This window comes from Copadichromis virginalis, linkage group LG5, assembly GCF_057382275.1.
Source record: "Copadichromis virginalis isolate Kocher_CV1m ecotype Utaka linkage group LG5, C_Virginalis_male_GT1.1, whole genome shotgun sequence".
In the NCBI taxonomy this organism is placed as follows: domain Eukaryota; kingdom Metazoa; phylum Chordata; class Actinopteri; order Cichliformes; family Cichlidae; genus Copadichromis; species Copadichromis virginalis.
In genome coordinates this window covers 17,211,088-17,238,688 of record NC_140622.1, presented here as the reverse complement: position 1 = coordinate 17,238,688, position 27,601 = coordinate 17,211,088, and the positions used below count along the sequence as shown (strand labels likewise).

The 27,601-nt window shown below is 39.8% G+C and overlaps 1 protein-coding gene across 1 annotated transcript in view; it reads right to left on the bottom strand.

Moving 5' to 3' along the window:
• cpne5b (copine Vb) overlaps nt 1-27,142 on the bottom strand; it is a 150,957-nt gene extending 123,815 nt beyond the window's left edge. Inside the window, exons 1-2 of the mRNA XM_085456282.1 lie at nt 27,064-27,142; nt 26,648-26,920 (exon numbers count right to left, since the gene is read on the bottom strand). Coding sequence (XP_085312408.1) covers nt 26,648-26,766 — 119 coding nt within the window. The 5' untranslated portion in view covers nt 26,767-26,920; nt 27,064-27,142. The remainder of the gene's footprint in view (nt 1-26,647; nt 26,921-27,063) is intronic.
• Nucleotides 27,143-27,601: the final 459 nt, after the last annotated feature.

The window sequence follows — 27,601 nt, the reverse complement described above, 5'->3', positions numbered from 1 at the left end:
CAGAGATTGGGAACACAAAACAGAAAAAAAAAAACACCAAGTATGATGAGCAGGAGCACAACAGAAAAACAGGAGACAAAGGTGGGAACAGGACAGAAAACAAACACAAACTTAACTAATGAGGGTGAGTCACCGAAAACAGCAGAAGGTAAAACAAGAACAAGGCTTTAAATGTAAAACAGAAAGTAAAAAAAGGCAAATAACTAACACTGAGACACGAGGACTAATATAAACATGGTGATAGAGACAAGAAACAGGCGAACTAGAAGCACAAAGAAACAGCACACTAACAAAGGTAACAGGGAGCGAAAGAACACAAATACTCAAAAGTCTATTACAGTGAGGGAGCCGTGGCAGCGGGGAGGGAGCACAAAAGGTATGCGACCCTAGCTTACTTCATAGTGACTGATAAGACCCACTCATGAAGCAAACATGGGCGCCTGCAGCACTGCAGAACATTTGTGTCCCCCATCAGCCAATGAGAATAACTACACAATCTCTGTTAAGTTATTGTTTATGCCTTTCACAAAGAAATCCAACCATGTTTAATAATTTTTTGGCTTCACCATCTACCACTTTTCGTTTTTACCTGAAGCACCATGTGTAGTGTATGCTGGTTTTTTATTATTATCCCCTATGAGGAATACAATGTAGAACCATTGGTCACTAATCAACAATTCTACTACTTGTATTATTTATTTGGGATAACGCAGTCAGTAATTGTGGGGTCACCTCATTATATAGTGTCGTTACACGATGCTCACTAAAAAATCTAATAGGAAGCAGTGGATGATTCCTAACAAACCCTCGTTGCTGTAGCCTACGCTCTGTCTGTTGCTACCGTCTTCTGCTCTTCGGCTCTGGCAAACCATTTATTGTCAGTTAACATAAAACACAGGGGAACAGATTAAAAACTTCTGGCGTTTTGTGAACTTCAGAGAGATCTACCTGATGGCCTTAATCAGCACTGAGTGAGCTTGTTTGTCAAACCCTCTAATAGACATTCATTTGTATGTAAAAGACTCTTACTCTAGCTTTAGAAATGAAAAGTTCACTAAGAGTGCAAGGTTATTTTCACATTTACAATCCCTACGTTTGCAAATGTGATTGCATGTGAAGCCTTTGACATGCACAAACAAACATGCTCTTTCATTCATTCCCAGGCAATGAAATCAACTGGCTAGCGGGGATATCAAAACTGAAAATTGTTGGGTTGGATTTTGCACAATGGCAGCCTGATTGCTAACAAGTCTCCGTGTTTACTCATCTCTGCCCTCCCACCTTACCTCTTACTTTGTAATGGCACGTAGCGTTCAACCTCACACGTTTATATCTGTCATATTAAAGAACAAAGACTTGATGAATCGTGGATTTTGATTGGTAATAGAACTTGACCACAGTTTGGGGCTTTAAAATATGACAGATTTTTTTTAACCGTGCATTGTGCAGTGTATTTCATTTCAAGACTAATGTATTTATTAACAACTGCCACCTCTGGCACCTCGTCCCAGCAGATGTAATTACAGACGTTTTCCTATTATAGATCACAATGTAAGAATCCCCTTAAACTCAAGTCTGATGAGGGCCTGCCACACTGATTTACAGCAAAGGTTGCAGACACAAAATTACAGGCTTGTATTTGACTGGAAAGAGCGCATAAAGGTAATTGTCAAGGATCTTGTTCATTCCTTGTTTCTCCACCTACTGTACAGGTCCCACTACATCTTCCAGCGTCCTTCACGTAACATCTGTAAAGTATTGTTTTTAAAGCTTTTTACTTTTTCTACTTTCCCTACACCCTCACATGTGACAGGAATTAATGTCTCAGTCAAGGCTTAACCATACTACACATGTACAACACACTAGTACATCAAACGTCCTTTAAGGAATGTCTTCAAATACTATAAAGGTATTTTATCTTGGTTTGTTTGAATACATCTCTGACAGATGAAGTTATGTTTGTAAATGTTTACACACTCAAATCATTCTTTTCCCTCATAAACATGGAACAATAATTCTGAGTAAAACGCAACTGGAAGATAATCAGATCAAAGCTTCATTTATTCAAATAATTTATCACTAAGGAGGACACGTTTGGTGTGAACTGACTGTATAAAAATCAAGTAGCTTCCATGTGACCAGTTTCCATTAAATTTAACCTGTTACATTGTAATTACATGTTACTAAATTGCATGCAACCTTTAAAGGTAATTCATTTCCTTAAAGTCAACATTTTGGCCATTTAGGCATGAATCCATACTACCTGGTTACTTAAAATGGGCTATTTGAAATATCAACACGAGCAACACAAAAAGCAGAAGTTTGACGAGTATAGAAGTAGTGTTAATCACATTTTTCTCTCAGGCCTTCATGTGGTTTCAGATCTTTGATCTTTAATTTAGAAACCATTAGTCTCAAACCATGCGGGGCCTTTCACTGTGCTATCATTTGTGATTTGCTAAAATCACAAACGAAATCACACAACAATAATTCATCCAAACACTAATGGGCTCAGAGATGTACAGGAGTCTTTTATCTGAGATAATAGAGTGCAATTCAACACTATTTGACTCCGGACAGAGAGGTGTTCTCGTCTTTTGAAGTGTGTGCTGCACGAAGGCCAGCGCGTGCTTTTGAGCAAACATCCTTTGGGAACATAAAACTGGAGCTGGCATAAAGTGATTGACAGTGAGCTCGTGCCAGTAAATCTTTATATTAATTATTTGCCTGCTTTTGTGTGTGTGTGCTTTCCTCTTAGCTTTTTCCACCCTGTCTCTCCTGATCTATTCCCGCCTGATTTTAATGCATTTTTTTATGAATTTGACTTTCTCTAACTTAATCTCTCCCCCCGTGTTTCGAGTGTTGTGTCACACCTCCATCAAGTCTGACCTTTTCATAATGTTTGCCAGAGGCTTCTATGTTCCTTGCTCTATTACCCTTCACGTTTCTCTTCCTGTTGTCTCCTCTGATTCTCGCTTCTGTTTCTTTCTCGTTTCATTTTCTTCTGCAATTTCTGCTGCCTTCCACCTGAAGCTGTGCTCTTTCATCCACACTAATCTGTTTTGATTTTTCCTCTGTTCCCGTATTTTCTCTCCCTCCTTTAAGAGCTTTCAAGAGCACACCGATAAGAAAAAGAAACACATAAAGTCCTGAAATGTTTTGTTTTTTATCTTACATTTAGGTTAGAAAGACATTCTGAGCTACAATACTCTGTGTTTGTAAAAATGTCTTTGGGTGAAGTATTGCAGTCTAATGTCCCTGAAATGCCTACATCTCAGTCTAAATAACCAATAAAAACCATATTTGATACCAAAAAAGGCAATATAATTAAATTAGCAATTCACCGTTTAAAAATTCTGCCCTGCTTCAACTCCAGTTGCAGAGAAATGAGGAAATTTGAAAAAAAAAAACACCTAGCTATTTTCAGATAACAATGCTTGTATGCAAAACTGTCCCAGGAATGCATTGTTAATAATAATTGGATGCTTTGTTCAGTTTAATTTATTCAGCCCTTATCCAAATACATATTTAGTTACATCTGGACCCTTTCCATCCACCACCTCACCATAACAACCCTCAATAGTACATTAGCACACAGCAAGCAATCACATTTATTTATGCTTCATTGTCGTTGTTGTTTGAATGGGAGGCCTCTAGCAAATTACTCTGGCAATCTTACACGTAATAAATGTTGTAAACTTCTGAAACTCTGGGACCACTAAAAATATTATCGGTACAGGTGTAAACGTGAGCCGGTACAAACTGATCAGAAGTTGGTTTTACTGACTTTGTAAGCCGGGGAGAGAAGACAAAGGGTTTTGCACACAGTTTGTCACAAGTTTTGATTTTTGTGAATGGCCACGTTTAACAAGTGCATCACCAGCACATGTCAAATTACCGAAGCAGTTTAGGCATTGGTGTGTAGTTAAGTCCATGGACTGGGTACTAGCATGTAAATGATACATGAAACTGTGACAGGCATCATGCTATTAGTAGAGATGGCACGATACCACTTTTTTATGTCCAATACCGACATCATAATTTTGGATATCTGCCAATACCGATATAAATCCGATTTAGTGCATTTTAGAATCAGTAAAACTGTTTTTGTTTTTTTTATATTTTGCTGCTTTCAGTGTAAAGTAACTCCAGACCACCGACAGGTCTCGCATGCCACAGCCGCTCTATCCATCCCTAGCTATTGCTGATACTAACTAATCAACTGGTGACTTTCATGGAGACTATAAACCGCAACTATGATACCTGTAAAATAAATGTCATGTAAACACAGACTTTCTTTCTCTTCACTGTTTCATTCTAGTTACTGTCTGTGTATCAGCGAGCTTATTATTTTCTCTTTTTGTTCAAGAAAAAAGAGGTGGCAGAGGTCGCCATTGTTCTAACATATTTGATACTTTCAAAACTGAATAAAGATCGGGTTACCTGTTCATTATTTATTCCATTTTTTATTTAGAGCTGTTAATGTGTTACAATGTTTTTAACCTCTGTAGCGTCACATTGTAGGAAAAAACATTGTGTTAAGTGTAAAGGTTGATAAAGGTTGAGCTTTTCTACAGTCTTTGAGAGTCTGATAAAATAAATTAAACAAAGCAGGTCTGTCTGTGTTAAAGAGTATTATTAGCTTTGCCAAGGAGGTTATGCTTTTGGGAGCATTTCTGTGCGTTTCATTCTGTCTGTAGACACAATAGCTCAAAAGGTTATTGGTGGATTATGATAAAACTTCGTAGGGTTGTAGCGTGGGCTCACGCAAACGATCCAGTAAAATTTGGTTTACATCCAACAAGGTCTTGAAGGTCAACTTAATGATTTACTGATCAAAAATTGATAACTTAGCCTTAGAAACTATGAGAAAGTACTGTATGAAGATTTAAATACCATACAACATTTGACCTCTGACCTCTCTATATCAAGGTCAAAAGATTGATCTGAAGGTCAAAATGATAGTGAAGTTATTCATGTCTAGCTATTTACAAATGAATACCTATTACCCTTTAAGTACTCCTACATAATGTTTATATAATCAAAGTAAACATGATACCCTTATCAGATTTTCTCTGACGTTTAAAGAGAACAAAGAAAAAAATGCATGTACACAAAAATAAATATTATACAATTAAAAGTTAATGATGCCCAGAGATGGAGCCCTGAGTGCTCCTTGTTATTTCCTATTGTTGTCTTGATGCAGGACATTTTGGAATAATGCAAACACTATTCATCAAAGAAACAGCAAAGCAAAAAGTGTTTCACTTTTTTTTAACTGTGGACATCACTCTGTTATAACTTTGTTTGAATCTGGGTTACTCAAAGTTACCAACCAATCATGCAGGAACCTCACCAGGAAATAGTTTTTCCTCCCCTTTAACCTCACATCCCTAATGTAGTTTATGTCATTCCCACTCACTGATCCAAAATGAATCCACTTGTATCATTTCCTATATCCTCCTCTATATCGCTGTCATTTCCACCTCCTGTTTATCTCTCGGTGGTTTATTATCCTTCTAATGGTCTCTCCATTATCTCTTATCGTAAATACAGCCCCAAACTGCTTTCATCCCCATGCAACTGCAGTTCTTTCCCCAAGCAGTCAATCAAGGTATATATTTTAGTTGTGACCTGTAGTCAGATTAAATCACTCCATCCAAGTCGGCTATTACAAGCCGGTGGGCACAGGTTCAAATGTGAAAAACTGCAGCTGAGTGCATCACAGGGCAAATGTGAGGAAAACATTTATGGATTAATAGCAAAAAAAAAAAAATGTTTACAGTTTTGATGATATAGTTGTGGTGCTGTGATGCGGTAAAACATTTTTTGGCACTGTGTTATCAAAATGCTGCAGTTATGTAGATTCAATCTACATCTGCAATCATTCTGGCTATCCTATAAGGCCAACTGAAGAATCCGTTCAGGTCCTATAAATCAGTGTTTTAATTTTAGCTTTTTATGAGAAGCCATCTTTTACAGTCATAGCATTCAAGGCGTAAAGACTGGTGGTGAATAAAGCACACAATACACACAGGATATCTGTAATCTAACAGACAATGACTGAAACAGCATCTGCCACTCTATAAACTATGTTGCTATGAATATCAATTGATACAATCTGTTCATTTAAACTCAGTACGTCTTCGTTGTGTCTTGAGGGAGTACATCATTTTGCTTCTGCTTGAAGCAGAAAAGTTGCTGTGAATCACATGTAGGGGTCCTCTGGGAGTAGCATTGTCATATTTTCAGATAAATAATTGTTGGAGAAGATAGGATTTTTGCACTTTGGGGTCCACTAAATGTAGAGCATGACAGGCAAGCAATATATGCTACTATGATGAAATGCTTACTGATATACAGGTTTAATCTCTAGGTAGCACATTAGGTATGATGTGGATGTTAATTATCTTTTTCTTAACTGATCCGCATTTCTGCTATCACTGGCACAAGCTACACTCACTGACCACTTTATTGGGTACACCTTTTCAGCTGCTCATTAGTCCAAGTTTCACCCAATCAGATCCAGACAGTCAGTGTATTTAGGCCTCGATATCGAGAAGATCGCTTCAGCTTCAAACCGTGCATCACAATATGGAAGAAAGGTGATGTACTTTGAATGTGGCATTGTTGTTGGTGCTAGATGGGCTGGTCTGAGTATTTCAGAAACTTTTAATATACTGGGATGCAACCATCTTTAGGATTTACAGAAAACGGTCCACAAAACACAAAAATCAAGTGAGCAGCATTTTTCTGGGAGAAGAATGGCTTGTTAATGCCAGAGGTCGGAAAAGAATGGCTAGACTGCCTTAAGCTGAGAGGAAGACAACAGTTACTCAAATAAGCACTTGTTACAACCAAGATATGCAAAAGAGCATCTCTGAATGCAAATGTTAAACCTTGAAGCAGATGGACTATAGCAGCTAAGACCAAATTTAGGTGGTGATCCTGTCAGCTATGAACTGAAAACTGAAGCTGCAATTTGCATGGACAAGTTGGACAATAGAAAACTGGAAAAAATGTCCTGGTCTGATGAGTCTCAACTTCAGCTGCAACATTTGGATTGTAGGGACAGAATCTGGTAAAAACAATATAATGGTATTCAAACTACTGTTTTTGGTGGTATTAGAGTGATATAATAGTTTCTTGGCACACTTTGGGTCCATCATCGCATCACAGACTACCTGAGTATTGATGACCATTTATGTGTGTTTTGATGGCCGCTTCCAGCAGGATAACATACCACATCAGAAAGCTCAGATAATCTTAAACTGGTTTCTTGAACATAACAATGAATTCTTTGTAATCAAACTGGCTTCATAATCACCAGCTCTCAAACCAATAAGCACCTCTGGGATGTGGTAGTACAAGAGATTCACATGATGGATCTGCAGTAACTGTGATCCTATCATTTTAACACAGACTAAAATCTCAGAGGAACGTTTCCAGTACCTTGTTACTATCAAGGTGTGCCTAATAAAGTGGCCAGTTTGGTAAAATATTTAAAATTGCATCTTTAACAAGACACAGAACATGTATGAATTGATATAATAAATGATTTGATAAATTCCATTGCAGATCACCAGCTACTGTAGATGTATGACGGTACAAAGATGAAACAAATAAACTGTCATTGTGGTGCTTGTGAAGAAAAGCTTGTTTGAAAAGCTCACAGAGAGATGAAAAGAAAAGATGAAAAAAAACACTCCATAGTTACAGCTTAATTAAACACTAATATAAAAAGAGACAAGTTCAGCATAGTGAAGTTTCCCAATTATAGTGTAACTACATAAATCCTGTGACATAGACCTCAGACTAAGCAAATATCATGTCAGCGTACATAATAATAACACTTCATCATACCACAAGCTCACATTAACAATAATTGTTTTAATTGTTTTAGTTCAGGCTCCATCCAAATGGAGAACTGATTGGTTGTTTATAGGTGATGGATTAAGCTGATTACATATAGCAACTATTATCTTGTTGCTATATTTACAAAGGCATAAAGAAACTATGAAGCTATTTTATATATTTAACGATGCATTCTTTAAACACCTATGTAGCGTACAGCATTATTTCTTTTATTCAAATCACATTTCATTAGGGATACACTCTCATTCACACATTAATATAAAGTAGATCAGTAGTTTCACACACAGAGAAATGCATAAACTGTGAAGGCACTCAGCCACTGAGACAAAAGCAGGACAAAAGGCAGTATTACCTGAACCTTCAAACAGAACTTCCAGCCAGGAGGAGAGCAGCCTGGGTCTATTCAAAATTAGGTCTGCTGTAACAAAACCTCATCAGAGCAATTCTTTCTAACTGCAGAACCCACAGCAGATACCTTCCTGCACACCAGCCCCAAGTCAACAATGGTCCTTAAATCTGAAACCCAAAAATTCCTTCAGATGAGGAGGTCCTCTAAAACAATGTAGAAATGTCAGTGCTCCCACAGATTTATTGCAAGGGTGGATCGGCTTCACACGAGCCCAGTAAAGTTAAACTGATGTAAACGGTCTTAAGAAAGCAGAGTTTTCAAAGTCTTATTCTTAAGGAGAATATGTCAGCAGGATTTCACACTGTGGTAATTACTGCTCTCATAGTAACAGAAAAATTTCCTGATCCTTTCCCACAAGCACGAAATTTCAGCTATTTGAGGTCACTGCATTTTGCAAGGCAAAGCAAGAAAATAAAGTTAAAAGTTTTTTATTAAAATGCTACATTTTTTCATAATGACGACAAAAGGTTGGTTTTTCAATTAGATGCACAGCCTGTGCTACTCTAGTCTTAAATACGCCTTTTAAGGCAGGAATAAACTTTTCTCCAGGGCATCAGCAACGACTGCTATGGCATAAAATATTTACAGTGTGTCACCAGATTTGCATTAGGTGTTACATAATACATTTCAATGGGATTCGCAGTACTGAAGGGGTTTCAAACTAACTTCCTGAAACACAACTTCCTTATGTAAATGAGGCTATGAAAAGATATGAGATGCACAGAGGCAGCGGAGGCAGGATTTTGGTATGTATGTCTCTGTGCACGAGGGAATTGGCGAAATCAAGAGAGTATGAATGTCAGAGAAAATGTAATGTAAGAACAAGCGACGGAGAAGCGAGAAGGTGTGTCAGGATGTGCGTGTGTGTGTGTGTGCGTGTGATAGAGTTGGAAAGAAAGACAGAGCGAGGGAGAGAAATGAAGTCCTCGGAGATTGTATCAGAAATAGTCTGACTATACCGGAGCTCCTCTTGCACAGGGAGAAGAAACGATGCCGCTATACAGACGCACAGACAATGCTGACTCTATTTACAGAGATCTGACACAGACCGCAATAATTAGACAGCTCCTTTCCTCAAACCTGCAGCCTTTAACCGCCCTGAGTGCAGGCTGAGAAGAGGATGATAAATATCTAGGGATGAGTGGCTGGTTTTGAAGAAGCGTTTCAAGCCATATAAATTGAGCTTATGAGATTCTCGGTTTGGAAAAGAGCGCAAGTCAGCAAAAAAGGCTGCTGCTGGCTATGAAGTACAACTTTGGGAGCCTAATTGTAAAATGATTTCAGATGATTAGCTCAGACTACTTTTGTATGTATGTATGTATGTATGTAATATCCAATACAGAGAAAACAATTCACTGCTCTCCACTAACTTGGCAAGTACCTTGGCTAACTACAGCAGCTTGCCAATGCAATAGCTTTCTAACAGCTAACAAGACATGGGGTGCTAAAATATGGGGGGAGGTAATATTTTTAGCCAATATTTGATTATAATTTCAGCTTTGAGCTACATATTGTGAGGTTGACTGTTTCCCCTGGAGTGGGTATGGTTTGCAGAGTATGGCACAGTGTGCAGTCGCTGTGCATGCATATATAGACATATGAACATTCTTGCAGCAGAGCTGTGGCTATTCTCTGAATCCAAGTGTTACTGGAGCCCGGGTGTCTATAGGAAATGTATTCTGCTACTGTACTGCACACATTATAATAATATTTCCAGCACAGTAATCCCTGGAAAAGTATGCCCAAGAAAAGACTGAGAGCAAAAGGTTAACATTGAGGGTGTATTTTTTTCTGGTGCAAGAAGGGCAGTTTGTTTGTGTGGGAGGAGTCTATACGGTATACATCCAGCCAAGGCTCTGTGCTTGACCTCGTGCTTGCCCACAATGCAACACAAGTCAAGATGAGGGGGCAGGTTTGTTTGTTTGTGTTACTATAGAAAAGGAGTACACAGAGCTGGATAAGTATCCTCTCCAGAATCACTGAGTAGATAAAGTGAAATGAATCTAAGCAAATTCAAAACATGCTTCTTTATTTAGATGCCCCTTTAGCCTTTGCATAGCAGCAGCACCTATTCTTTGTACTGTCTACAAAGAGACGACAAATGTACACACGCGCTTTACAACAGACTAACATAATACATTAAGATTAAAAAAACAATGAAAATCGAACGACTCGAAAGACTCTCGTGCTGTAATATCATTTAACATGAAACCCTAACGATTACACACCAAAGTACTCTTAGTGATTGTTAACGTTTCTTCAGAAATACGCTTTCACCATTTTTTAAACCACTTATATTAAGTTCCCATGTTGTTCAATTTGAGTCAGAGGAGCATTTTTGCATTTCTTTGAATGTTATTGTGCATTACGGCACCTTTTTCAAAGTATTTTGCAATGTTCGTGTTTAGTTCTGGCTCTTCAACCTCTCATTCTGAATTATTGACTTTTAAGTTGTATTATTATTGATTATATTTCAGCTACTCTATGGCTTTTATCATTTGAGTTTGGTGTTCTTGTTGACATAGTGTCGCTGTATATATATTGACTGGTTTTCTCGGTTTTACTTTTAGCAGTCGAGCTTAGTTGGTTGTTATTGTCTATTTTTGATTCTTGGCGTTTCAGTTTGTTCCCCCCGTGTTTCCCTGTGGTTAAGTCTCCATCCTTGTCTTGCATGCATGGTATTTAGTTTTACTTCAACTGTCTCACTGTCTTTGACTAGTTTTAGCTGTGTCTTGCTGCCCTGGAGTTTCCCCTCTCTTGTGTCTATTTAAAGCTTTGGTTTGTCTTAGTTGCATCATTCTGTAATCATCTTGTCATCTCAGGTCTGCATTTTTGTTTTACCTGGACTTAAGCTGTTGTCTTGGATTGCACACTTTGTCTAAAAATAGGTTTGTAGCAGCCCCTTATCCACACACTTTATTTTAGCAATACAGTTTCCTTTTTCTCCTTATTATTTTCTTATTCAGAGACCTTTTGTAGTTTGCCATCACCAGTGTGTGAATGGGTGGATGACTGGATATGTAAAGCGCTTTGGGGTCCTTAGGGACTAGTAAAGCGCTATATACAGGCCATTTACCATTTGTAGTATATTTGTCAATGAGATTTCTACCATCCATTAGTCTGGGTTATTTTAATTCCTCATTGAACCCCTGGGGCCATGTCAATGGAAAATTGTATTTAGTAGTCAGTATAATCTTTTAGTGATATAAGTTTGCTTATGGTAGGATGCTGTTTGTAGTTATTTGTATTAGGAAATGTTTAACCATGTATACTTAGAAGCATATAATTAATTGTGTAGTGACAGGATGTGTGCACCCCAGGAATGCACCCCCACGTCCTGGGAGCATGAGAGCTCGTACCTTGTCTTATTGCTTTACGGTAGGATTAACGTAGCTATGTCTGTTTTAGTTTAAGTGCTTCTTTACATATAGATGAACTGTTGGACTTTCCAGACCAGCAGGTTAAGGGAAGTTGTTTATGGGGCCACACTCTGACCCCACACACACACATACACACACATACGCTCAATGGAGTATAAAATAAAGACCGGGGCAGTTCTCTCACTGGAGTCTCTTAGAGTGGAGGCTGCCCTTGCTAGCAAGAAGTTCTGTGTGTTTCTCTTCTCTGAGTCTTTACTGAAGAAGTGTTTTAGAACATTTTCCCTAACAGGCCATAAATATTTTTAATAGTACAGGTTAGCCTACGAAAGTCTAATTTATCAGTTGCTTTATTTATTTCCTCTCCAATTATTGATCCGATTAATGGAATCACCTTGGGGTATAACATCTGTGTCTGCTGATGTCTCCACACGTATTTTTAAAAACACCCTGGCTTTCAAGTTGTAATTACTCTCACTGCTACCGGTCCATCTTCCAAATACCACGCTATTTCGAAACAGCATAAACAAGTAAAAAATATCCCTACACCTTGAAGCTCCAGCATTGATTCCTATATGTTTTAGTATGTCTGTGGCTGGTTTGGAATTTATGCGCATCTTTCAACTCGGCAAAGAAAGCCGAGCAATCAAAAAACTAGTGAATAGAAAAATCATGCAATCTCCAGGCCTCAGCCAGTGGGTTTGAACTCTGAATTAATTTTGGTAAAAAAAAAAAAAGAAAGAAAAGAAAAGAAAAATGGCTTTATAAGCTTCAAAAAATCCTGCTGTTTTGAAAACATGAGGGCAAATGGACTAAAGAAAAACAGAAACAAGGTGTTTGCTTGTTTTTTCCCAAGGACATTTAAATAAGGATTGGTTGTAATATGTTGGTTATGAAACATCTTGAAGAAGAAAATCACTGCCTGGAACAAAAAGATTGGTATTAATTTCATTTGGTAAGTTAGAAGACAGTGGCATATGACCAGAGAAAGGAGTGAATAGATGAGGAAGGGATGAAAAGGTAATATAGAGGAAGATGTCTGTGAAGGTTCTCAGTCATCCAGGTCATCGTAGTCAAAGGAGCTTGCAAAGAAACTCCCACTAGGTTTATATCTGGGACTCTCCACCATTTGACCTTAGAACTGAAGAAGCTTCTCGGATGAGAGGTGAAACGTCTTCAAGTAACTTAAAGAAGTCCAGACGCTTTTCTTTGCAAGCTCCTTTGACTAATATAGAGGAAGCAATATAAGAAAATGTGGAGGTGGAAGAAGTAGGGTAATTGGTTTATAAGGCAGGACGAGGAGCACTGGGTAAAGCAGAGTGTTATTACAGCTAGATGATGCATCACGAACCATTGACTGGCCCTTCATCTCTGTCCCTCATCTTATCACTGTCCTGTCATTTTTCTTTATTATCTCTTTGTCTTATTTGACTAATAGAAAAATGTAATACATTCTATAAGTCCTTCGATACATCACAGTGATATAGTCAGTCATAGATCATAAAGTTTAACATAATTGGCCATACCTTGCCTACAAATAAGAGCCTCTCATCCGTCTTGCACCAATAACAAAGCCACTAGCAGCAGCAATTCATAAATAAAGGACTCCTCATAGCTTCAGTCATATGAGTCCAAACTGTAGTGCTGGTATTGCTTTAGCGTCAGATCGATGGTAGAACCAAGCAAGATCGTTTTTCCCACCAGCTGTTGAATTATTCAGCCCACGACTTCCTCTGGGGAGATTCCTGCTCAGCCTGCCAGACAGAAACAGCAAGCTCACTGCCTGGCAGGGAAGCTTGGGATTGTCACAAAATTCCTAACAGCACGGTGTGTACTGTGTCTGAAGACAACAGAGGTCATGTAACAGACAACAGGGCATACTGTATGTTTACAGCCATGACAAAATGCACTTTATTGGACGCTTATAGTTTGCATCATCTGTTTTTTGTGACCTGAAAAATATTGTGTGCAATATTTAGTCTCACTTATGCTTTTAATGCAAACACATATAAGCTCGGGTCTGTTTTTCCCAATGAACAGGAAAAGCATCTGCTTCTCTGCAATTGAAAAACTACCAAGGAAGTTCCAGCTCTCTGCTTCTACAACTTGCAAATGCAGCAAGATTCTTGAGATGAAAAGCAAAATGGAAATGAGAGCAAGTCCATACTGTAAAACTAATATCCAGGGAGAAAAAGTTTGGAAACTGCTTCCGAGTAAGCCATTGTAAATGTGCATCAGTGAAGTGTGTCACTGTAGAGTGAAGATTTCATTGTCAGATGTCCACCTCTGCCCCCCCAAGACGTGTTCTTTTAGCTAACAAGCTACACTCGATTTCACAGAGACACAAACAATACACACACATCTTAACATGAAGTAAGGCTCTAAAGAATGCTTTCAAATCTGCGAAGCTCCATTTCTTCTAAGAGGTTTTAATCCAAAGGTTGACAGGCTAACGTGCTACTATTTAGAAGGCGACCACACACACTGCACAAGTTAAACAGAGACATTATTTTCCTGATTTGTAATCATTTTAGAATTGAATGTGTTTAAGCTACTGTAATCCATCCAATTCTGTATAGACAGACATTTTATTAGGTCCACTTTTCTAGCATTGGGTTTTACCCACATTTACCTTCAAAACTGCCTTCATTCTTTGTGGCATAGATTTAACAAGGTGCTACGGTCATTCCTCACAGACTTTGGATCATAGAGACCGCGTCACACAGTTGCTGGAGATTTGTTTCTGCACACCCTTGATATCATTGTCCCGTGCCACCAAATCCCGATTGGACTGAGGTTTGGTGACTGTGGAGACCGTTTGAGTACAGTGAAAAAACTGTATTGCTCAATGAACCAGTTTAAGATCATTTGAGCTTAATGACAAGGTGTGTCACCACCAATATTCAGGTAGGGTGTGGCAAGAAAATGTCCTCCATACCATTACATCACCAGCAGTGTGAAGCGCTCATACAAAACAGGCTGGGGGGGGGGGGGGGGGGGGGGGGGGGGGGGGGGGTTCAGACTATTTCAGAGAGAGATCTTTTGAGGAAAATGCACACAGATCCACAATTTCTGAAATTATCAGAACTCCCAGTGGCACTCAAAGTCACTTTAATCACCTCTCTTTACCATTATGATGCATAGTTGCTATGATTCTTCAGCATGCATAAATCAATCATTGTACCTTAGATATAAAAAAGGAGCTCTGAAAGCTACGGTAAAGATTCAGTAAGATAAACTTCATAAATAATTGATCCTGCAGACTAATTTCAGCCACACTTCCAGCTTAGATTTGCAGAAAAATCGCAATATATAGTAAATGTCAATATTTCTGAAATAAAATAACTTCAAAAGTCCATAAATGTCTTAGCTGCTTTGAGAAGTTTTCACTCCTTTCAGTGTAGGGCTAAGAAACTGCTATCCTTTCATTACAGCAGTCCTTGGAGTGGGGAACTAACTTATTTTAAGAGATGACAGAAAAATGTTTATTCAGCTATATGTGCAGTTATTTGTTTGAGTCCAGAAATGATCCGTAACAATAACTGTCCTAAACCATCACATATGCAATCAATAGGCAGCCTAGAGAACAAGACAGGCACTCACACACTCACACACACACACACACACACACACACACACACACACACACACACACACACACACACACACACACACACACACACACATATTTTTTTCACTCATTCATTATCTATTTTCCCTCAGGGCGCTGGTAGCTCCATAATCAAAACTAGTCATCTCACCCACACACTTTTCACACTCTCCAGTTTTGCTGTACCACACATGCCCATCTTGCCCAATCATCCTATCCCGCACTGAAGGGCTCAGAGCCAGAGCTGAAATAGCCCTGCGGCCTGAGAATAGGCAAACAATTTCACATCTACTCTGAGGAGTGAATTCAATCGTGCATCATTCACTACAAGATGCTGACGGCCCAACAGTTTGTATAAACAATGACACTGTTAGACTGCTTTCATTCTTTTTTTTTTACTCTCGCTTGTGATAAAAATCTTAATACCTGATTTCATTTGGAATTTCTGGCTTTAGAGTGTCAACAAACAGCTTTTAACAGGCACAGTTAGTGAAGAATTCAAAAGAGCGTTAAACAAAACACTCCCACCTATCACAAGCTGAAAGTGGTATCCATTTGGCATCTTTTTCCAATGCAGTGAGACACCAGTTTAATGTCATTTTACAACTTGAGGAAGAAGACAAACTTGCATACCTGCGTATGATGGTGTCATGCGTCTGGTGGGGTGACACATGGCACCATCCCAAGAACTCCAACCACAAGACAAGCATTCAAGTCCTCTCTTGGACTGCTTTACCTTACAAACCTTTGTTAAAGATTATTTTTATTAAGACAGACTTACCCAACAAAGTTCTTTGACATTTTTTTAGTTACCATGGTTATAATGTATGTCCTTAGCAACCAAAGTAACTCAACCCACAATATTAGAGAGTCTCACGCTGCCCTACATACTGAAGAATTACGCTGAGGTGCACAGTATATACTCTGAAGCTTACAGGTCACAATGAAAAGCCAAGTGGAAATTTAAAAAGTGACTTTTAATAAAAAATGATCTTATAGGATTTAGTTAAATTAGACACACACTAATAGATGTATGACTTCAATTCAACACAGCAATATGTTTGCTGATAAAACGCTGGGAAAATTAGCATCAGAGCCAACCAGCACATTTCAGTAACAGACTAAGCTCATGAGCTAAGGCGTATCGCTAATTATTTCTAATTATAAGCTCCACAGAAACAAATTCAAATCATCCTGTCAAGAAATGTATTCAAAGACTAACAGGACCATTAAAAAAACCTCTGAACGAGCATGTTGCTGATGAAATGCTGCAATGTGTTTAAAGCTTTTGTGGCAGGAGCCAGCCCATTGAGAGTCAGATAGCTCTAAGCAGCTAGTTAGCTGAGTGTTATAGTATTATTGACCCGCCAACAAATGGAGGTCCAATCAGCTGTATGGGTATCCCATTCGAAACTAATTAGTTCAATGAAGTGAATTAAAATGCATCACCCGCAGTGTCTGGGTGCCCGTTAAGGTGAAAAACATCATCTTTTTAGTTGCCAGGTGATGATAGCTGTCCACAGCTGTGACTCACCTTCCTGAATAGCTCCGACTGAGAGCTATTAAGCTCCTATTACTCCATCACATATGTCGAGGACAGATGCTCCTACCACAGCACAATGGGCGCGATTCACGCACGGTAAATGGCTGTTCGTGCACCTGTCTTGTTTATTAGAAGCTTTTGATTTTTGGTGCATTTTATTGTTGAGTTTTATTTTTCGACTTCAGATGCATAAACTGAATCTTTGTCAGGTATGTCTGTCTTTCAGATGACTTTGGAAACTCACCAGACACTATTACAGCTCCGCTGGAAGGGATTTCATGCATATCCCAAATGACCCAAGTACAAACTGTGACTTCTCGTTGCACAGAAGGCACAGCGAATCTTTGAGTTAGTGGGTTTTGTATACATATTTTATATTCCACGTTTATTACTGATCTCCTGGGCCTGTACACTATCTACAACCAAAATGCATTTTGATAGCTCTAGTACATTGTTGGCTACTGCTGGTCTGAATAACATGCAAGTACCTAAAAGCATTAAACAGGTAACATGCATCTGTTTTCTCAACAAACACCACTATCATGTTGAGTGCCTGCAGATATGTGTCCAAAAGCTCCAGCTGAAAAGCCAAATGAATCCAATTATGGAATAAGACTCGTGAGATTCCAATACTAATCCCAAAGTCTGGTGCTACTTTGACAAAATGCTAATAAGGTCTCTGACACAAGTGAGCTATAGACCTTGCTCAGATATTATTAAAAGATCCTACAATTAAACAAACTATTTAGGTGATGTGTGAGCCTCCGCATGCAGATCAAACATGCACATATATATTAATCCCTACCTTCAAAGCACACTAAGACAACAAATTGCTGATTTCCCAGTATGTATGCAAATGAGTAAATGCCTGGTTTGAATATGGCTGTGTCTGTGTTATTCCAGCACATAGCCACGCTTCAAAAATAATGGTCCTTTGTTGCGAATCTTTTTATAATATCAAAATATGCTATTTAATCAGTTTGAACCTTGTTTGCTATTATGGAAACATCTGCACCCTCCCGTATTGTTTGCTTTTGTCTGGAAATAAAGATATGAACACTGGAGCTTTCGCTCATCAGAACAGATCTGACTGTAGCAACACTGATAAGATGAGGATTAAAAAGAGCTAAAGTCGAAAAGGAAATAAAAAAAGTGTCTACCTTGTAAAGAGGAAAATTATTCTGAAGGTTTCGGGTCAAAAGCGAGCATTGCAGGTATATATCACATAAATTATGGAACACGGCTGTGAAAAGATTCCTTATCGGGGAATCGTTTAAGCTAAAAACCTGCTAAGAATGGGTTTGGGGAGCATACTAGAGCTTTGTAAAGAAAAATATGTAATTGGAGCTATGTTTATGTTTCTCAGGAAAAAACAAATCAATTTCAATGTCACCAAAGTCACAGCGAGGTTGCATTTCAAAGGTCTTAGCCACGGCACCCTTTCTCCACCTCAACTTGAAATTAATGTTTGCCCTCTAACATGTTTACTGGTCACAGTGTAGCTATTTAGGACACCAAGCAAGGCGTTTAGGTGATCTTCCATTTCTCCAGTCCTTTATCACAAATTTGACTTTGTCTTCCCATGACGTCCCTCCTCCTGCCAGAGACCCAGCAAGTCCTGTCAGCCAGAGAGCACAGATCAAAGCCTCGTTCCAGCCTCTCAGCCACTAAAGCCAGCATGACAGTGAACCATCATTAACACTCGAGGAGAGTGTTACCCTTCTTCCTCTGAACTTAACATCGCCTATGTTCAGTGGCTGTCGTCGACGGTCTCACCAGGCCTCGTTGGCATTCAAGGAGATTCTCTCTCACTCTGGAGTAAGAGCTGCAAGATACGAGCTTGATACAAGCATTCAGGATGGAAGAATTTGATGGCTGCAGGAACGAGACAGTTAATTCTCAGTAGCAGGGCTGACAGAGCTGATTATAGGCATTGCTCTGTGAAGATGCTGACAACTGAACAGTGCTGCTGTCAGGGCTGGAGGGGATTATTGGGTGTAGGGCGAAGAGTGACGGATGAAAATTAGCATCTTTATAATATCAGTGTAATAATAGTGAACAAAAAAAAACACAAGGCAGTTTTTTAGGGGCAAAAGATGATGACATTTTGTTTTTCATTCATATGAAACAAATGAGTGGGCAAAGAAAACATTGCTTTTAAAAGGTGGATTCAAGCTCTTGACATGTGCACGTTTAATCTCTTCTGTATGCCCACAGTCCATTTTATCGATTTACTGAAAGCATTAGTCACACCCTGTCTATCAGTGCACACAAGGCACTGTAAAAGGAATTTAAAAAGGCAAAAAAAAAAAAAAAAACCCACTACGAAACATAGTAAATGCATCAATTCACTGTGTTGGTGAAGAAATTAGAGTGTAGAAAACGCTCGATTGGTGCTAGGTCAAGAAAAGAGAGTGCTTCATGCTGTAACAGAATCTAAATGTCCTTTTGCACGCAAACAGCTCCACACAGACGCAACAAAATACAATATGCTTTTTGTAGATCAATGCAAAAACAACAAAGCCAGAACCGCTCCTGATGTGTATTTAATCTGTGCTGCTTCCACACTTCACACACTGGTTTAATTTGACTCCCAAGTGAACTGTTACTGTTATAGAACAGTATAGTCTTAGCACTCATACATGCATGCCAGCGATCGCACAGCTGTTTACTGGTTAGCTACAAAAATCCAGCAAAGCGGGACAGGAAGAAAAGTGAGGTTATCAGGTACTGTCTCAAGATTTTGTGTTTTGGCCCCCAAAAGGACACGGCTGTGTAGGTGGTAGTTACAGTCAGAGTGGCACTGGAGCAGCCTCGTCAGTGTTGCAGGTGTTAGAGTGCCATATGGTCCTAGGTGGTAGCTCATCTTCAGCTTACACAGAGGGAAACTTAAGAAGCACAGAGTAAAAGGAAAAGGAATGATATCAGTGTAGCCTCAACAAGCACAACGAAATGTCATAAGACTGTTCCAGAAAATAAGAAACTAAACCTAAACTAAAGGAGGAACTGCAAGAGCAGAATGACTATAGTTTAACTGTTAGGATCGTTGTTCTCCACCGTTATATAAAGCTTCAGACAGTAGATCACCTCTGGGGTTTCTTGTTTTTTTTGTTGTTGTTTTTTAGAGAAGACGTGCATATTTTATTTGAGAGACATTTGTCTTAAGAAACATGTCTTTACTTCTTTTTTCCTTTTGCTCCCTTGTTTCAGCTTGTTCAATTTAAGATAAATCTAGTCTTATTTTTGTGGCTTGCTCTGCCTAATGACCATGGCTTACTGTAATTAGCAGAATATTTAGAGTAATGATCTGGAAATTCCTTTTTAGAGCTTGATTTATATATAAACATAAAAGCTTTGTCCAGCTGCTCCCATATTCACAAAGGCCCCAAAGGCAGATTAATCCTTAATTTTCTATCCGTGCAAAAGATTTGCAGTTCTGCTGGAATCTTTTGCACGGATAGAAAATTAAGGAAACAAAGGCTACAATCACACTGGGAAAAACATGGGTTACAGAACATGAACAAAATTACTGCCACCATGTGCAATGAAGTTGTGACCATGTTGCCTTTGAAATTGCTTCAAAGGCTTGATGCATCAGTATGGGGGGGAAAGGAATCAGTTTGCTATCAGTTTAAAACTGAATGGGAGTTTGTTTTTTGTTTTTTATTTTATATCACAGAATAAAGTATTTTATGAAGAATTTGACATAATTTGACATTTAAATTATTGTAGGGGTTAAAAGTCATTTTTAACAAAGATTTCAAATTATATTTTCAATAGCAAAGCAGACTAAAGTGTTTTATTACCAAGTCCTTGAGTTATTTAAATTAAACTCCATTTCCCTTGCCTGAGGTGTTAGATAGTGGCTGTAACTGATATTGCAGTTAGTTGTAATTGATACATGATGAAACACCAATACATCAGATGACTCTGAGAACTGTGACAATCTGAAAAGGTCTACTGTTTCAAGACTGCAAGAAACCTAAAAAGAATTGTCCCCTGAAATGTTATTTAGTTGCATTAAACATCGGCGACAGGGTCAAATATACAAAAACACAATTTCTCATTGGCATCAAGTTTAGAACAAGCAATTACCAGGGCTGTCTTTGAAAGAAAACCCATGTAGACAGAAAATGAACACGCAAACAGTAACTGTAAAAGCCACAGCCAACCAGGACCCTTCTCACTATGAAGCAACAGTGCTAACTACTCTTCTGCAACCTTTATCACAGTATTTGATGGTAATGTATTGGTGAAACCAAGAGCTGAGTAAAAGTTAGGCCCGATTCACCAGGTGGTCATAGACATGAATGATTATTCTCCTTCAAACTGCTAGGTGTTTAAATATGCACCTGTGTGCCATAGATATGCCAACCGTATGTTCACAACCTGTTTATATTGCCCACAGATCATTACTGTGTTGTGCTTTCTCATTTACTTCTGTTGCTAACATTTCAGTAAAGCATCACATCAGGTACTAAGACAAACCTGCAGTCTATTTGTAAACTTAACCTGCTGAGAGGAGCAGAAATATTCTCAATAAATCCAATTACTTTTTTACTTCCCCCCCTCTTTTTTCAGGGTGGTATGTGGTGTGGGGGGGGGGGGGTCTTCTTATTGAATTTACATCCCTGCCTTCCAGTTACTGTGCAATGATGAGTGTATCCAGCTCACTGTGTTTCTCATCTCAGCCTTTCTTTATCTACATCCTAACCATCCACACTATCTTTCCTTTCCTACCTCTATTTCTCTTTTTCCCACACAGCCTAACAAACTAAAGTCAGTTAGGCTGTGTGACATCGTGCAGTGTTCTTTCTCTGTAGTGTTTAAAAATTACTGTGTGTGTGTGTGTGTGTGTGTGTGTGTGTGTGTGTGTTTCAGAGAGAGAGAGACAGAAAGAGGTTTGTCTTACTTTTCACAGCAGTGGGGAGTCATCTGGAAGATAATTATATTGTGGTTTGCAAAGCTGAGCTCATGTTTTATACACAGCATTCTTCATGAGGCTAATAAGCTTCAGTGAAGCTTGTGGTGCAGTACACATTCACACTAAAAGAGCTCAGACCGAGAGAGACGCAATGTGAAAGGCAAGGGAAACCAGAGTGATAATAAGCAGCGGTGCAGGATCTCCTTAGGGCTTTTCTACGCTCTGTGAGACGCTTTCTGTCCCAGATCTGTAAAGGAAGCTAGCAGATGCTTAAAACAGGGCTCTCATAAGTACAAGTTTCTATATGCAAATGCAGACCATCCAGGCATTTAGCAGAGGAATTTAATCACCGCAACACATCCACTGCCTGCACTCAAAACCAAGCTGTGAAATCCCACGTCAACCCCACCACCACCACCTCCTGTTAGCAAACTATGCACTAACTACAAGAATAGAATTATTATATCACTACCACAAGCCACCAATTAAAGTAAAATTCAGCAGCTACAAGATCTATCTTCAGCCTTAGGGAAGCCCTTAGATTAGAAGTCGCTCTCGAAGAAAAGGACGATCCATTAATGGTATAATTGGGTCTCCGCGCTGCATTCAGTCAATGTGAACTTTGACCCAGTGCTCTGTAGAAATCACACCTCACTTCTCTTAACCCTAATCAGTCCCTTGCTTGTACAGAGCTGTGCAAACATTTGAGGCACTTTCCCAGCCAACCGGGAAGGGTCACAAATTACAAATTAATTTGACAGCATTGCAGTGATCCCAGAAATGCAAAGACTATCTTCCCTGACAAGAAGACGGGGAGCCTAACTCTACGCAAGAACTGTAATCTGGCAAGTACCTTGTAAAACTCTGGTTAAGCACATCTTTAAGACAGCACCAGCTGTTTGGGTTTGTTTTTTTTTTCAATTTTTTCATCCCTGTATGACTTCTAAATTAGAACTCCTCAAACCATTATTATTGAAATTATCCTCAATTTAGGCAAAAAAAATATCAAATGCTTTTTGAGCCCTATTAACTCTATTGTTATCAACTGTCCCAAAATTAACATCCTTTCACATTTTAAAATGACTCCAGTAAATTTTTAACTTAACCGCATGCTCCGACTGTGCCCCTGTGTGTGCCTTTCATGTATGAATATTTCATCACCTAAGCTCAGCGCATATCTTTTTTTTTTTTGCTGAAAAACAGATTAAAGGTGATATCTGAAAAACCCTAAATGTAATTTATCAACACTAAAGCATTTTAAAGGTTTGACAGGCTCTTCTAACCATCAGAATTAAATAATGAAGCTTTTTATCTCGTGCCCTCCTCCAAATGATGTTAGCCAGGTGATTGCCATTGAGATGAGGTGCTAGAAAGCCCTTCATGTTCTCTGTTACTGAATGGTAATGAATGGCAAAAACGAATGCTAGGTCCAATCACTGGTCTACAATGGCAGCTTCGAAATGCAGCTCATACTCTAAGCTTATGTTTATGCAAGCTCCAACACTGTAACACACCATCACATCATGCCAGGTGAGTCTGCTGCTTTTCACCGTATCACGCTTGGCAGCTGACAGACCTGCTCTTCAATAAACAAGCCAGTCAGTGTCCCCAGAGCTGACTGGGACACTGGTAAATGGCCTTAGATGCATAAGTACTGCTTTATTTTGTTGAACTGACTGGACAGTTAGAAAATGAAGCAAATGGCAAAGAGGGATATAATAAAGGGCTGAATGAAAGCCGAGCTTTTCCACTGCATTTCTGTTCTAGTGCAGGTTGTGCCCTCTTCTCATCACTGACCTTCAGAAGATGACCATTGACTGGCAATCCCTGTGGGTGTGTAAACACCATTTTAAGAGAAACCACACGTTCAGTGTTGGCCCCCAATATTTTTTCTTCTTTCTGCCGTGTCAAACCGTCTCACCGGTCTTTCATTTCCAAAGGCCAGGCTCTCTCACAAAACAAATGTGCCGCAAGTTACACATCAAACGTAAGCGAGCAATGCGAGCATGGTGACAGACATAACCGAAGGACTGTCAGCGATGTGTCGTAGAAGCTAAATCTATTTGGTGAATATTCCGAAGAGCTTCTGATTGGAAAAGGATGATCTCTTTTATATGACAAAAATGTCCTACCACCCCAAATCTCTCATGCTTCTCCTTGCCTTGAATTAAAGACATTTCAATTCTTGTCATTTTCCCTCTTTTCCCCTGATCCTGTGCCCGCTCAGCGCTCTCTGTTTGTCACTGGTCCTGATAATAACACGATGTCAAAAGCAGGGGGTGCAGCCTGTAATAGGGGGTATTAACCCGGAGGGAACGACTATCATCATGGTTTCGAGGTTTCAGAGCGCGCACGGACATAATGACAAAGGGAGAACTGCATAGAAGAGCCAACGGGGAGGCTCATCTCCTCAATAGGAATCTGAGTCACACAACATCTGTACAAAGGATTTAGAGGATTTGTGAGGCCTTGAACTGTTATTAGAAGTATTTTTTTTTTTTTTTTGAACTTTTAATTGCAGAGCAGGAAAACAGCAGTCACCAGCATATACGTGCACATGACAAAGATGCATCTACATGTATAGCAGGACGTGGGAGGCAGAAAGAGAAAGCCAACAGCAATATTAATAAACAATGAAAAAGGTTAACAATCGTCCCTTTGTTGCCAGGCTAAATCCCGTAAGCCCGATTTCAACCTCTGAGCAGAAGGAGTGTTCAGGTGGGCCAAAAAAGGGTCCCATATGCGATAGAAAAGGAAAGGTTTGTCCTTAAGTGCTGTAGAGAAGGCTTCCATTGGCATGATACATATCACAGACTGTAGCCACTGGTTGACAGATGGGGCCTTATCAGAAATCCACAGTACCATAATGCACTTTCGAGCGTAGTGCAGCAGTATGTGAAGGAGATCTTTGCTGCGAAAGCCGGCAGGTAGCTCATCATTCAGTCCTAACAGGCAAGTCCTTGGACCCAGATGCAGTCGGCAATATTAGAAGTATTTGACTGTGACAGAGAGATTTAACTGTTGATTTCCTCTGCTTCAATTGTGGCTGATAGAGTAGCCTGTTGTTAGCTATTACAGAGAGCAGGGATTGTAGTCTACAAAGCAAAATCCCTACTATGGGGTTATGTGAGCAACCTTTTGCACTTAGGTGTGTGTAGCTCATTAGCATTTCTTCCTATGTGTGGCATGATCACAGTAAGGACAAGCCCTTAAGTAGAGAGCTTGTAGCGCTTGGTTTGAGTATGTATGAGTATAGACCATTTATGTACAGGTAAAGACCATCTATACATCTTCCTGCCTTTAATAAAAGTCTAAATTACCAAGACATCAAACATAAGATGAACTCTTAGCTTTTCGAACTCTCGATCTGTCTCACAGACACAAACAAGGTGGCAGTGAAGCAGGAGGGAGATGCATCGACCTTCTCCTTTCAATTAATGATTTCCTCTCAACAAACTCCTCTTCTTTCTGCCAGGAGGGTTGTGCACCACTGCTTTGGTTTTCTCCCTCTTTTTTATTTTAATCACACATCAGCACAAATGTACACACATGCAGAGGAACCATTTGCATATATGCTGGGGTTTGTCAGAATGGGACTCATTATTTACCTGAATGGTGCTTAATTGCGTATCAGCAATGATATAATTCCATTCGCCTCATCATTACAGGCTGAGAAACATCAAAATCCAAGAGCGTGCAGGTCTTTCATTGGTAGGCAACCAGTTTGCTACCCATTCGTCATCTAAGCTGATTCCCCACCATCGCCCAGCAGCACAATGGCTGTTCATTCAGTAAATTCCAAGCAGGGCTATGTTTTGGGTTTTTTGTTTTTTTTACTCTGAGACGAATAATGTGGCAGCGAGCTTCTCTGAACGCCAGAAAGCGCATCAATAATGCACACGCAGCTTGTTATAGCTCAAACTCACTCTGCTTCAGTGGCTCACCAACCCAAAATCCAGCATCAAAGACCAGAAACATTCATGTGCGGTTCAGTGTGTATGTGCATGTGTGTGTGTGCGAAGATGCTCACACATGCCAGCACTGGAGTGTCTGAGAGGTGAAAGACGTTGAAAGCCTTGACTTTAAAACCTTCTTCTAATGGGAAGAGGAGTGACTGTCTATTCTCACTGAACGAGCACTGTAGGGAGATTCATTTGGTGAGGGTGGATTTCTCTTCCCGAGAGGCTTTCTGAATCCTTTTGCACTGAAAAATAATAAAAATGGGAGTAAGCTTGAGGCCAAGGACACGGGCGCTGTGTGAACGTGATGCAAACCTTTGAATCTTTAACATCCACTACTTTTTAAAGAGTGTAGGGGAGGTAAGAATGAGGCTTTTAGTGTTCTGAAAGCAGCCAGCGGTTACAATGGGCACAGCATGAAAGAGGCTTCTGGCTGAAAAGATGTCACATTAAAGGATCTGTCTAATATATAATTATTACCATGTTTGGTGATGTATTATGTCACATGGAATTATTTTGTCCTCAAACAGTGTTTCAACAGAAAGAGCTGGCAGCATAAAAGATTTCCTCCCAGATTTAACCTTGAATATTTATACACAGGGAAACGAAATAATGTGATGTTGTGCACATTTTCAGACACTTTTTTTGATGGCAAATTGGAAATACTTGAAAAGTTCAAGGGAAATTGGAACTTTTTCTCAAATAAATGCACACACGTACACTGAGAGTTTAAGTAGAAAAAAATGATACAAACAACTTTCCTTGTAAACCAAACCATGGAAACTAACGGTCTGCACAGCAAAATCTGCAGCTACACGTATAGGATGAGTTGGGTGGGGCGCTTTTCACAACTTTTCTAGCACAGCTCTAACATGCAGTCCGAACACGGAACTTTCCTGACCGCCGGTGGTCCGCTGCGCTCTCCGCTCTCTGCGGACGCGTCGACTCACCTACAGGAGACGGTGATCTCTACTTTGGTGGCCGGAATGTTGCCGGTGATCGGGTCGAAGTCGTACACCGATGACGTGTCTTCCAGCTTGTCCATAACGTCTCCTTCCATCATGTCCATCGCCAGAGCTCGTGGTGGCTCGGGTGTGATCCGAGAGGCGCACAGCCTGGCGCCGGCGGTGCGCAGCGAGTCTCCGGTGACTCCTGATAACAGATCAGAGACCAGACGGCCTCCGGTCCGACCGGGTGAGGCAGCCACTTCACAAATGTTGAAGCTGAAGAGGATGGAGAGGAGAGTACCCAGTGAGGGAACACCCAGGGGGGGAAAAGGAAAAGGGCGCACTTGGTTAACTCTGCGCAGCGTAAATACTTATTTTTTTTTCTTGATTTCTGAGATTACTGTTGCGCTTTCACCGACCTGCTGGACGTCACATGGAGAGGTGGACCGCGCTCTGCTTTTGTCTTCACCGTGTGCGCACAGCGGAGCGTGTGAAGAGGAATGACTACATACACTTAAACCCACCCATCCTCCTCCCACACGGAATTACAATCAAGTGCTGGCAACCCTGTACACTGGCGCTGCTGTTGTCACCCTGCAACATCCTGTGTAGCCTCCTCTTCAGCGTGCACTCCAGTGTCAGTCATAGCAGATGACTAATTGATGTTATTTCGTATTTTTGGACTTTTTCTAAGGCGTGGCATCAAAAAGCTGCTTGTCCTGAAGGATGCTTGTGAGACTGAATGCAAATTGGAAGCAGTCCTGCTGGTCGGGACAACCCATGTTTAGACGGCTGAAGAGCAAAGCTGGAGCACAATATTTAGTCATCTATTTTTTATTTTTTATATTGGAACATTTTATATATTGGACTTTTGAGAAGGCATAACAGAATGCGAAACAGTAAAGAAATTCAACACCACAGTGAACCATTGAGATATTTTTTTTTAAGAAAGAAAAA